The sequence below is a fragment of the Rhinolophus hipposideros genome (assembly GCF_964194185.1).
Source record: "Rhinolophus hipposideros genome assembly, chromosome: 9".
NCBI classification, from domain to species: Eukaryota; Metazoa; Chordata; class Mammalia; order Chiroptera; family Rhinolophidae; genus Rhinolophus; species Rhinolophus hipposideros.
The window spans coordinates 38234511-38246922 of record NC_138055.1 but is presented as its reverse complement, the minus strand read 5'-3'; the positions used below and the strand labels follow the sequence as shown (position 1 = coordinate 38246922).

Below are 12412 nucleotides of genomic sequence, written 5' to 3'. Positions count from 1 at the left end.
CTACTATTCTACTCCATATCCAGAATGCCACCCTCCTCTCATTCTTTGTTAGGAAAAGAGCCAAAATGAGAAAAATAGGAAGTTTCCTTATAACTCAAAATTGGACAGCTATATATATTCTGGACAATCTTTAACAGACTACACTAGTTCACAATGAATGAAACTCCATTTTAAAATATAATCTTAAGTTTTAAATATTTTAACAAGAGGCATTAAATCTATCTCCTTTAATTCAAAATTCCCTATTAGCAAAGTATTCAAAACAAAAGAGAATTTTACCTGTAAAGCAGCTGTAGATTCTTCACTGGGCAAGGAATCTATCAAAACATCAATGTCTTTTGCTGTTCGTGCAATCAGTGCTGCAAAGAGCTGGGCATATTCTAGAGAAAAATATTATTAATTAGGGTATTACAGAAGCTCAAGTTTTCAGAAATAGAAATTAAACATTAAGCTAATTAAACCAGAAAACCATGTAATTTTTTAATACTAGGCTTCTAATAATTAAAGTGTAATTTTAACACACCAATCCTACTATATGTTTGAGAATTACCCTTAATATTAACTCAAATTGGGAATTAACTATAACATATATCATTTATTAGGACAATATGGTGGTTAGTTGAATAAAGGAATCTATAAGTGTGATGCCTTCCTTATTAAGATCCCGTAGTAAAATATAGCTAAATTGATACACATTTTCCTCTAAAGGAATAACAATCTGTTATTGGACATGAACAGAATTATAGCATGCTATGTAAATTGACTTTAACAAGTTCATATCTTTTATGACTTGTAGTAAAATTCTCAAACAATATTTTTAGAATGCCATAATTAACTTGAATTTCTCAATAAATTTAATTTTAAAAGATTACAAATAATATGAGAGTCAAACCAAGAAAAGCCAAAAAATCCATTTACCTTCTGTGGGATTAGCTGGCTGATCTTTGTTAATTGTTGTCTGAATATTACTAAAAGAGGCAGGAGGACCACACTGCTGCAACACTCCAATTGCATTACAAAACTGGTCTGCAAGCTGGAGGCCAAAGAAAACATGTCAAAGTTAGAAAGGACTTATCAAATTTAAGACTTTTATTGGTAATGGCAAAATAGTAAGTTTCTATAAAAATGATCTCTGAGCAAGGGAATAAACCAGAAAAAAAGTAATTTTGGATAAAATTAGCCAGTAACAGTGATTAAATGTTTTAATCATGCAAAGAAATTAGGTTTGGTATCAAACCAGTTGAAACAGTTAAAAAGAAACACAAAATAATCTTTGTTTTCCTTCCAAGGTAAAAGAAATATATGCCAAGACCCACTGCAAGCACAAGTAAAGACTTTTTTGAGGTAGTCGTGGTAAACAATTTTGACTTAACAAATATCCAAGTATAGCTCCAGAGTAAATAAAAAAAATATGATTCATGTAAAAAGTATATGATCCCTTTTCTGAGACTACAATAGTTACAAGTGTAAAGAAATAGTGGGAAAAAGACAGCACCATAAGTATTCAGAAATGTTTTTCTCCATGATTTGAGTTGTAAACACCTGATGCTCTAAAAGTATTTCTTAAGCAGTTTTGAAGATTGAGAATGCCAATTCCTTACCATCTCCAAATTTAAGACTTCTATCCTCTCCAGTAATTTCTCTCAATAGTCCTGACCTCTCAAATCTCAATTTCTTATTTCCAATCAGTGAATAAGCATTTCCACTAAAATTCTCTGCCATTATTTGAACGACAGAATTCATAGTCAACTGATTCCTTTGTTTAATATCTAAATTGTATTGAGATTTTCCTAGTCAATCAGTCCAACTTCAGACACTTGTTATACTTTCCTTTCATCTTCAAATCCTGATAGTACTACAAATCTTTCCGTTTTTGTTCTATCTTCACTGATACTGCATTAGTTCAACCAATTACTTCACATGAGAATTGTTAACAATAATCTCCTTATTGTTTTCCATTTCACTGTTATTTTACCTTGCTCAAAAAAATTTGAGCTCACTCCAGCATGGTCTTCAAGTTAAATCTCCAATTCTTCAGGTTGTTTCAAAGCTTTCAATAATCTAAGTCAACTCTACTCTTTCATTTTCTATTGCTCCTTCACATACAGAGGGTGCCAAAAAATGTATACACATTTTAGAAAAGGAAAAAACTGTATTAAAATTGTAGTACTTAATATATATTGACAACAAAAGATGACTGCAAGTCACATGTATACATTTTTTTGGCACTCCCGGTATACCTGACTAGTGATAAATTCATTCCAGACTACAGTGCTTCTGCTCACATTTTGCAAATGTAATGGAGCTGTAGTAAATGCTCAGAAACTACAAATATGGATTCTAATTCTGGTTCTATTAACTTGAGTTGTTTTATTTTTAATTTTTAAACTGGAACCATTCTCACATTACAGCACTGTTATGAGGAACAGAGAAAACAAAAAATATTCAACACAGAGGCTGTCTGCTCTGTCCTTCAAAAGCTCTCAAGATCTCTTTGTTCAACAAATATTTATCAAAAATCAACTTTATGACAAGTAATGTATATTTGTAAACATTACAGATACAGGGAACAAGATCATTTCTGCCTTTATAGAGTTCTCAGGGGGTAAAACAAATGTTATTTTAATAACTTTAAAAACAATTATAATTCAGATAAATGCTGAGTGCCTCTAATTTAGTTCCTATCACTCTATATTCCAATTTATTTCAGCACTTACAGTTGAAAACACTCAGTTCATTACAACTCCTTAACCACATACTGCTTTTGCATTATGTAAATGTCTCTCGAGTATCAGACACCTTTCTAATCAGACCGTAAACTCCTTAAAGAGTATTTCTCCATGAACATAATAGTGCTTATATACACAGTAGGCACTCGTACTAGTTAACCTCTCCAAATTCCAATTATCAGCATGCCTACCCTGGGGTTAAAGCTGTATTCACTTTGTCCTTGGTCTCCTTTTGGCCACAAGACATGTATGAATATGCAACATTCCCCCTACAATAACAGTTCTATCCAGCAGCATCATTACAATTTGATTTTGTAAACCCTCAAAGGAGTGTCTCCCTGAGAGAGGTTGGCTGGCAGCCAAGTCCAGTCACTACAGGTGGAATTTATCTCGTTGAATTCATCAACATGTAGGGGCCGGCGGCCTCAGCCTTAAAAGGTCTTATTTTATACACACACAGAGTAGATCGGTTTCTCAAGAGGAGATTCACAGTCTTCAAGTGCAACAACCGATGTAGTAACAAGAATGCCAACTTCTTCGCTTCCAGTGAGAAAAAAAACTGGCAAGCGATCCGGTAATGAGATTTTCCAGGTAACGCGTTCTCTCTCTCTCTCTCTAGGCGTCTTACCTGGGACATCAAATTCTAAACAGAACGACAATGCGAATATAAACCACCCACAGAAAACTACTGAACTCTTAATGGTGATAAGTACATGAATCCTACAGTTTGCATAGGATTTCCACTTAGGCATAATAGGAAAAACAATAAGAAGGATTAAGGTAAGGGGGGGGGCCTTCTTACGAGACTTGACTTTTCACAGGAAGAAGACTTTTGGGGAAACATTAAAGAAGACCTAAATAAACGGAAATAGACGAGCAGTAGAACGTTTACTATCACTAAGGTGTCAGTCCCCCCAACCCGATTTACGCTGGGGAGAGGCCGGGGGGTGGACCGAGGCCCTTGCTCTGTGGGAACCAACTCAGACGGAACCAAACTGCTCATCTCACCGGTACTCCCATCCCGACGTGCAAGTTTTGGCGAAGGAATGCTCTCGGCTAACATCGAAAGGTAAAGATGCAACCCAGAGCACGGGTGGGTTAAAAGGATAAGGGGTGGGGAAAAGCTTCGGCTTCTTCCGTCCTCCCAAGCGAGATCTCACAAGCACCACTGACAAAACACAACTATTCCCGGAAAACCTGACAGGACCCTGAAGCCTAAGCGCCCCGGTAGAGAGCCTCCCCTTCTCAGGCGAAAGAGGACATTCCCTCTCGCAGCTACCGCCGCGCCCGGCAGCCGGCCTCAAACCTCCCTCCCCGGTCGCAGTGACACCGCACGTCGCCCGATTGCTTTCTGTTGAAACCTACCGCCCCGTCTCCGTTCGCTTCCGGGTTTGGTCCCTCGGGCCCCCTTTCCGCCCTAGATTTACTTCAGGAAAGAGGAAGACAGACTTAGCGAGGGAAATTGCTCACCGAGTTCACCGCGTCCTGCAGCTGCGTAAGCCGATCCGCCATGTTCCTGCAAGCAAAGAGACGCTAAAGCGGCTCTCGCACGCGATTGGGTAGCTCTAGGACGCCTCATGGCCAATCACAGGGCTGCGTTCTTGGAAGGGGTAGAGTCAAGCAGCACTCCACGCCCCGCGAGGGGGGCGTGGAACTTTCCTGATGCTTACTTTAGACCAGCACCAACGGGGGAAAGCTTGACTTGGGCCAGTGTTGAGTAACTTGGGGACTGCTGGGTGTACACTCGCTTTGGGGGTTAACATACTGTTCTCCAGGTTTCCAGGTGTTAAACACTCTATGGAGGTTGTTGGATTCTGAGAGTTTAAAAAGTGCATTTCTCCTACCCTCCCACGTATGTATTCATTTTAAACATCACCTTGAAGAACTTCTTTTACGTTGGTTTTGCGCTCCAGCTGGACCACAAAACATATACACAGCAAGCAACTCAAGAATACTTGAAAGTTGGGGGAGGGGGGTTATCATTTTGTGAGGAGTGTAATTGTTTTGTACACCGGAAACTAATAATTAAAAGAAATATTTGAGAGTTACGTTTTTGTTTAACTAAAACAAATCCAAATTAAAATTCAGGCAACCAGGAAGGACTGGGTAAGGATCCTTCTCTGTTGCTTTTGAGTGCAGAGAGTCTTACCCGAGTTAAAACTGGATACCTGCTTTAATTCTGACTATGGGCGTGCTGGGAAAGCTGACACACGTGAGATGTGAAGCGTTGGCAATAAGTACTAAATGGAGCTGTATTGACTGTGTCGGTAGAGTCATACGGAGAAGGAGGGTCTCGGTGGGCAAAGGTGAGAACAGCATTTGCAGTTAAAAGGTAAGATGTGAACCTAGGCAACTAATAAAGCTCTTGGTTGTGTGACAGTGAGGAAAAAGTGGGAAGAACAAAGGAGCGTTAGTGGAGAGGACAATGGGAGGTGTACAGCGTAGTCATGAGAGGAGGTTTCTGGAAAATAAGCCAGATGACAGGAAAGGCAGGTTCAATTTTTAGAAAGATAAGCTGTGCAATTTAGATTTAAGAGTTGGGACGACCTATTAGAGTTTAAGTGTGAAGAGTAATAACATAAACTTGGTATTAAGGAATGTTAGCCTGGGGATAGTCTGGAAAGAAAAGTAAATGACTGGTTTGTGGACTTGGAAGAACTCACATGTGTTCTTTCTCAGACGGATATTCCCTGACTACCCTCCTAGGGTTGGAGGAGGGTGGGGGACACTATCCACGGGGAACTGGCTTGTTGGGTTTACCTCAACCCTAGCTGGGAAGCTCCCCTTCTGCTTCAAAACCCCTCCCCGCTTCCCAACAATACCTGCTGGTGCCTAATTTGACACCTCTCTAGATGAGGCACCCCCCCATAATGGAATTAATGAAAGATAACTTCAACTTGTTTTAGCTGTAATTTGGGGTGATCTGTGACCTCCTCGCACTCCCCAGTTGAGACTTACCTTATTTATTGAATGCCCATCATGTGCCAGGAAGTGTGTTGAGTGCTAGGTTTGCAGAGATGAATAAACCAGGGACTCACTAGGTGAAGGGTCTTGCAGTTATCCAAGAATGAGATGAGTTTGGCTTGTAGTAGAGTGTTGACCCTGATAAGAGAAGAAAGGCTATTTTTGAAGGAAAAATTAACATAGACCGATGACTGGTTGGATACAGAGGGATTAAGGAGAATACTAAGTTTTGTAATCTGATTGAAGAGTGTTGGGGCGCATGGGGTAGAGAAGCCACTTCACAACTCATGTTATGACACACCTTTTGCCCTGTCATTATCTTCCTTACAGATTTTAAGTGGCTCCACAGAGACCTCAGGTTGATATCTAGCCATCTATGCCTGGTTTTCAAGGTTCACTATAGTCTGGGCTGAAATACTAAGTATTTGCTTATTATATGCTTATTTATTAGACTCCTTGTAATTACCTAAATGTGCTCTACTGTTTCAGATTTCTATGCACACCATATAAGACACATGTAATTCTCTCTTCCTCATGTGAAATGCCCCAGTTTCCATCCATTTTGTTCCTTTGTTGGTTGGTCACTCAGCTTTCAAACTCTATTTTAAATACCTTTTTCTTTATAAAACTCTTCCAGAAACCCAAATTAATTGCCCCCAATCGTTACTACAATTGTTCCTTATACTTCTTTTATTGCACGTAGCATACTGAGGTGTAATTATTCGTACATTACTCCAATTCACTCACCACAATTTTCTGCTTGGAAGCAGGAAATGTATTTTTTAATTGTTTCCATATTTCCAATACCTAGCACCAAGCAGTTATTCTGCCTCATAAAAGCCACTGAATGCGTATTTATGGACTGAATGAATGATTTCCTAGCATAATGATTTCCATATAATAGTTACTAAATAAACATTTATTGCCTTTAATAAACACAGTCAAACTAATGTTAGCTGCTACACACAAAGAACATGAGTTAAAATACAGAGTGAAGGTAACATTACAATGGGGTAAGCTAAAGGGGCAAGTGTAACAGAGAGAGGTCTTTTCCTGCCTTTCCCTTGAATCCCTGCTCTCATCTCCATCCAGTGTCTTGAGTTTTATCAAATATATAGGATAGGTTTCCTCCCTCCCTCCCCCCTTCCTTTCCTTCTTTTCTAAACCTTAAGTAGACTTTATGGCTCTAGTTATCTATATCCTGAATTGGGGAATCTTGTCAGTTTTTGTGTTTTCTTTCAATTCAAAGGAGTAACAAACTCATCTGCAAAGCTGCTGAGTCCATTTACTTCTCAGGTTTCTACTGGAACTCTCACATGAGCAAGGAACCCAAGCTGTCACAGTATTTCAGAGCCAAGATAATGAGACCTTCTTTACTGCCACCTCTGTCATCTGCTGTCCTCTGCAGGCACAAGGAACTACAATGCAAAGGTATGGAGGGGAGAGCATGAGGTTAGTTCAGGGAACTGAAATGAATTCAGCGTGGCCAGCATGGGAGAGTTTGGGTTAATTGCAGCAGGAACCTGGACAGGTGGAGAGGAGCTATCTCATGAAAAGCCTTATGTATCTTACTCAGGAAGATGAACTGTTATCCTGAATGCTTTTATAGGAAAACCTTTAAAATGATACATATCTTCTTAAAAATTATATTTTCTTATTCAAAAGCAATACACATTCAAAGTAAATGTTTTACAAAGTGCAGAAATGTGCAAAGAAAATCATTCTTAATCCAATCACCCTTATGATTGTAAACATCTTGATATATATATATATGTATACTTTTTTTAACCTTTCTATGAACATAAACATGGGTGCGTATTTAAAACAAAGTAAAGCTCATACTATATTTATTGCTTTGTAACTTCACTTTTCATAAACACAATCAGTTGCCTTTAAGACATGACTTTTGAAGGGCTACACAGTATTATATGCATGTGTCACAGGTTATTTCATTATTTTCTTATTGTTGAGCATTTAAGTTGTTTTAGTTTTTTTCTGCTATTGTAATTAACACCTTGAACAGTTTTATAAACTAATTTTTATACATATTAACATACTTATATCTAAAAGTGGAATTATACCAAAACTGAATATTTTAAAGATTTTTGATGCAGATTATGCTCTAGAAGTTTCAAGTTACCCTCCCACTAGTCCTATCTTAGAATGTCTACTTTTTAGCTTTTTTATCCACACTTTTTTTCATCCATTTATATTTCCTTTTATGTGTGTCAAATTCCCTGGTTATGTTATTTGCTAATTTTTATTTTTTATCATCAGCTTGACTTTTCACATTAAGGTTTTGTTTTTTGACTTCCATAAAATTTAAATTTTCAAGTAGCCAGACCAACCAATATTTTTTTATGGTTTCCTCCTTTGCTTTTTCCATTTAGAAAGTTCCTCCCCTGAACCTTTCAAACCACTTCCCATTTGGTACTGCCAGATTCCAATTGAGTGTTGCTCAAATAAACTCTTAAAATTAAAAACAAGAAAAAGAACCATTCAGAGCTAAGGTTTTTTTTTTTTTTTTTTTAATTATTTCTTCTAGCTGTTATGGTTTTATTTATTACTTTGGGATTTCATTTTGACTGTGAGATAGAATTCTAATCTTCCCTCTTCAATATCAGAACACAATTTATTGATAATCTATTGCTGATTCAAATGCTACCCTTATCATCGCTCCTATCCTCTTCCTGGGATTTCATCTACTGAGAGTTACAGGAACGGGCACGTGGGAGAGCGAATCAACGTCATAGAAAAGACAGTACTGCCCAAGGTGTCACAATTTGGATCGGGCCGAGGGAGAACAGGAAGACTTGTGACTGTTAACATAGTTTGCTACAGACTTTCAGCTTAACAGGGGATTAAGTGAATACTGTATGTAATTTTCAAGATAGTTGCTCATTAAAATATACAAATGAAAAATTTAAAGAGCAGGAAACGGAAAGCAGGGCAATCCTCCCCAAATAACTTTCAGTCTATAAATCTAATTCTATCATTTCACCTGTCACATGGACTGTTGTCCTTTAAACAGCACTCAGGCATGCGACCTGAAAGGAGGTCAGGTGAAGGTCTTGAGTCTTCGAGGATATTTTGCTTAGAGAAAACGAAACCTCACTGGTACTTTTAAATGGGGTGCTCCTCACCCGCGTAGTAACCGCCACAGAAACAGCGTTACCCCCGCACTGTCATATTAACATCCGCCTGCGAAACTAAGGCCATTGTTACGAGGAAAACAATCGTTCTTGCGTTTTGAATACCAGATTTTTTTTTTTTTTTTTTTGCAAAGGACCGTTAAACTTGGGAGCAGAAGCCTGGAGACGTTAAGCCGCAACAGAAAGAGTTATTTTTACTCTAACGGTGTTTTTCGTAAATGCGAAAGCTACAAAAGAGAGAAGTACAGGTTACACCACACAACTTCCTGGGGTCCCCTCCAGCCCCCGCGCACGAGTCCCCGGACGGCCGCCGGCTGGGAGCCCGCCGTGCGCCAGGAGGAGGCGCGCGCCGCACAGGGCTACGCCGGGCGTCGTAAAAGGGGCGGGGCGGGGCGAAGGGGCGGGGCCGAGGGGAGGGGCGGGGCGGAGGTGCCGTGGAGGGTGGCGGGGAGTAGTTACCCGGAGGGGAACTTCTTGCTGGGCTCGGGGAGGGCGGCTAAGGTCGTACGCCAGCACGGCGGACCTGGCAGGCGTGCAGCGCGAGCAGCTAGCGGCCGATGGCGCCGGGCACGAGCCCCTGGCCGCCGAAGCCGCCGGGCGCGAGCGGCTGGCTGCGGATGGTGCCCGGCGCGAGCACCTGGCGGCCGATGGTGCCCGGCGCGAGCGGCCCGGGGTAGCGAGGGCGAGGAGGGTGCGTGGCCCTGCGCACGCCCCTCTTCGAGCGGGGCGTTTGTTGCGCCAGGCCCAGGCAGCTATGGAACTGCTTCGGCTCCTGGCCCTGGCGATGATGGCGTTGCAACCAGGGGTGGCTGGTGGAGCCGAGACCGTCGGGAACTCCAGCGTGGGTAAGGTCGGGGGCGCTTCACTTTTGCAGCCGAATTACTTTTTGATTTATTCCAAGGTCAGAATCCACTCCGGGGTCCGTCCACCCAGCGGGAGAGGCGGTGAGTTCAGACCAGCAGGAAGGGATCACGGTCCTTTCCTGCCGAAGGAAACTCCCTTTGCTAAAGAGGCCTTACTGTCAACCTCCTAATTTAGGCTAGTGAAGTGCGAAGAAATATTTAACTCACTTGTACAGACATGTTATTATTTCCTTCAGGGAGCAGCCATGTTTGTGGGTTTAATTTAACACTAAAGCACCTCTTTGCTCTCAAGTGGCGTATCTGAGCCTTTGGCCAGTAAGGCTTGGTGCAGAACCGAGGGCTTTACGATTGATGGCCCTTCAGGCAGCAGCCGGTCTTTACACTGCAAAATCCAGATGCTTTTCGAATTGGTAAGCTCGATAGAGTTGGAGAGGAAAAGTGAACTCAGAATGGGACTTTAGATTGTAGGTCATGTGCTTGATGAGTGGGTTTTCGCAGTAGTTCGTGGTTTGTTAATGTATAAACTGACAAAGCACGAATTGTGCCAGGCTGATAATCATGTGCTTTTTCCCGTGAGATTAAGCACTTTTTTAGTTTTGTTTTGAGCATTAGACTAGTTGCAGTTCTGAAACATAATATTTTCTGAATAATATGATTATGTTCCTAAATGTTTATCTCTGAAAACCTCCTGTGCAAACTGAATCCTAGAATGTTTGCATAGGACTTAGGGCCCAAACTGAACAGGGCAATTATATTTTTGCAGAAAAAATAGCCTTTTTTATGACAGGGCACTAACATAACGTTCACTGCGTACAGAATGTGCCAGGTGCTTTTCATGGAATTGTTATTTAGTCTTCATAACCCTGTGAAATAATTACAGTCCTCGCTTGGCAGAGGATGAAGCTGAGCCCTGGAATTATGCTCACTATAGAAGGAAACAGCTAATAGGGACACAGCAATAGGGACACAGCTAATAGGGACACAGCTAATAGGGCCACAGGCAGCATTTGAACACAAGTGTGTCTCGCTACAAATTTCATGGTTTTTAAGAAATACTTAACTTGCATGATCCTCCTGAAAAATGGCTGAATTTCTATATGAGGAGTCTGATAATTATACAAACTGAAGAAATTGAGCAACTGCTGTAATTTAGGAGGCTTTACTCACCTTTAGCAGGAGCTAACTCGCACTTGTTGAGTAGTGACTTGAAAACCAAATGAATCTTTGAAGGTGGCAGATGGAGGTCCTAGAATATCTGGGGAAAGTGTTTTTTGTGACCAGCAGGGCACAGGAGGAGGTACATCATACATTTAAACGGTTTTCCCTTATCTTGAAGACTTCTTTGCTGTCTTTAATATCATTCATTATTGTTTCCGTTTCATATCCTGAAACTCACATGGAATTGCATAGTAATTGGAGTTGAGCGGAAATTCATTTGAGCTACTGATAGTGCTATATGTAAGGTAGAAGGCCATTTGTGTAGTTAGTTGCCAGTGCCCTCTTCCTCTCAAAACTAGGGGAAAGGTAGTATGTACATTTTTGTGTTTCCTTTCAGCTTTTAGGGTTAATGAAAATTCATAAGAAAATGTAAATGAGAAATTGGGAGGAACAGTTGAATGCTGACCAGCTCAAGTAGCTGAATGAACTGTTTTTGTTTTTACTATTCCATGTGAAGAGAATTCTGAAGACTCAGCTTTTCAGAGCTGTTGTAGAATTTGGTTGTTGTGCCAAAGCATAAACAATGGAGGTAAATTTTAGTAAATTAGTACAAAGGAAGAGTTGGAAATTTTAAGATTGCCAGATTAGGATCTGATCCGGAAAGAAAAGAAAAAGATTAGGATTGGGCAGCTCTTTTTAGAATGGAATTATTGGAAAGGAAAAGTGACTCTGGGTAGGAGTGGAGGAAGGGTGTGAAAAAGAGAAAAGAGTCCCCTGCCCTGGGTCAGATGGCAAAAATGTTTTTGGCAGAAAAAGCAGAGGCGCTGCTTTTCAGAGGAGAGATACAGCAAAAGTGTTGTCTCCATGTTAGTAGTCATTTGCTCTAATATGATTTGATGTGTTGTTTCCATCCCACTCCTAAAGTCCTAACATCTAATTATGCCTCATAAATTGTTTCTGATGAATTCTTTTCTAGATGGCTTAAAGGTGAAGTTAAGTTCCTATTCACTTCTTCAGGATATATTTTGGATACATCTCTTCTTGCCATGTCTGCTTTTATGAGTAGAAATGAAATAGGGATTCTGCTAATCTGTACTGATAAAGTTGTCTTGACTTTCAGTATTTTTTCCTTGTCACTCAGTGGAAGTCTCCTTCTCAACTTGATGTTTATGATGAATGTGCTGGATATGTATACCTGTTAGTTCTCTCGTTCCCACTTGTTTTATTTGTAGGACCAGACTAAATGCCTGGCTTTTTTTTTTTTGGAAGATGAGTCTCTGAAACACTGGAAAGCTAATGGAAGTTAATAATGATACTTTATTATATAGTATGGGACAGTTTACCAAAAAAAATCCCCATTTGTTTGGTACTTTCAGCAGCCAAAATTATTTATGCAGCACAATTACCGGTACTTCTATTTTACCATGAGGAAACTGAGGCCTAGAAGAAATAAATTGATCACCTGAGGTCACAAAATTCAACTGTCATTCACTAAACATTTACTGTGTGCCAACTAGGTGACTTGTACTGTACTAGGCTTTAGAGT

General features: G+C 40.3%; 2 protein-coding genes across 7 annotated transcripts in view; one reads left to right on the top strand and one right to left on the bottom strand.

Annotated features, from left to right (window-relative positions):
* Positions 1-7111, bottom strand: part of MED21 (mediator complex subunit 21) — a 32221-nt gene extending 25110 nt beyond the window's left edge. Inside the window, exons 1-5 of one of the 3 annotated variants that reach the window (XM_081060949.1) lie at positions 7010-7111; positions 5688-5831; positions 4200-4245; positions 919-1033; positions 280-380 (exon numbers count right to left, since the gene is read on the bottom strand). In XM_081060949.1, the coding sequence (XP_080917075.1) occupies positions 280-380; positions 919-1033; positions 4200-4241 (258 nt within the window). In that variant the 5' untranslated portion in view covers positions 4242-4245; positions 5688-5831; positions 7010-7111. Of the gene's footprint in view, positions 1-279; positions 381-918; positions 1034-4199; positions 4246-5687; positions 6435-7009 lie in introns of those variants that run through there. The other 2 variants (XR_013994090.1, XM_081060950.1) reach the window with 2 other exon arrangements.
* Positions 7112-9264: 2153 nt separating this feature from the next.
* TM7SF3 (transmembrane 7 superfamily member 3) overlaps positions 9265-12412 on the top strand; it is a 30264-nt gene continuing 27116 nt past the window's right edge. For 2 of the 4 annotated variants that reach the window (XM_081060943.1, XM_081060944.1), the window contains exon 1: positions 9265-9690. In XM_081060943.1, the coding sequence (XP_080917069.1) occupies positions 9600-9690 (91 nt within the window). In that variant the 5' untranslated portion in view covers positions 9265-9599. The remainder of the gene's footprint in view (positions 9691-12412) is intronic. The other 2 variants (XM_081060941.1, XM_081060942.1) reach the window with 2 other exon arrangements.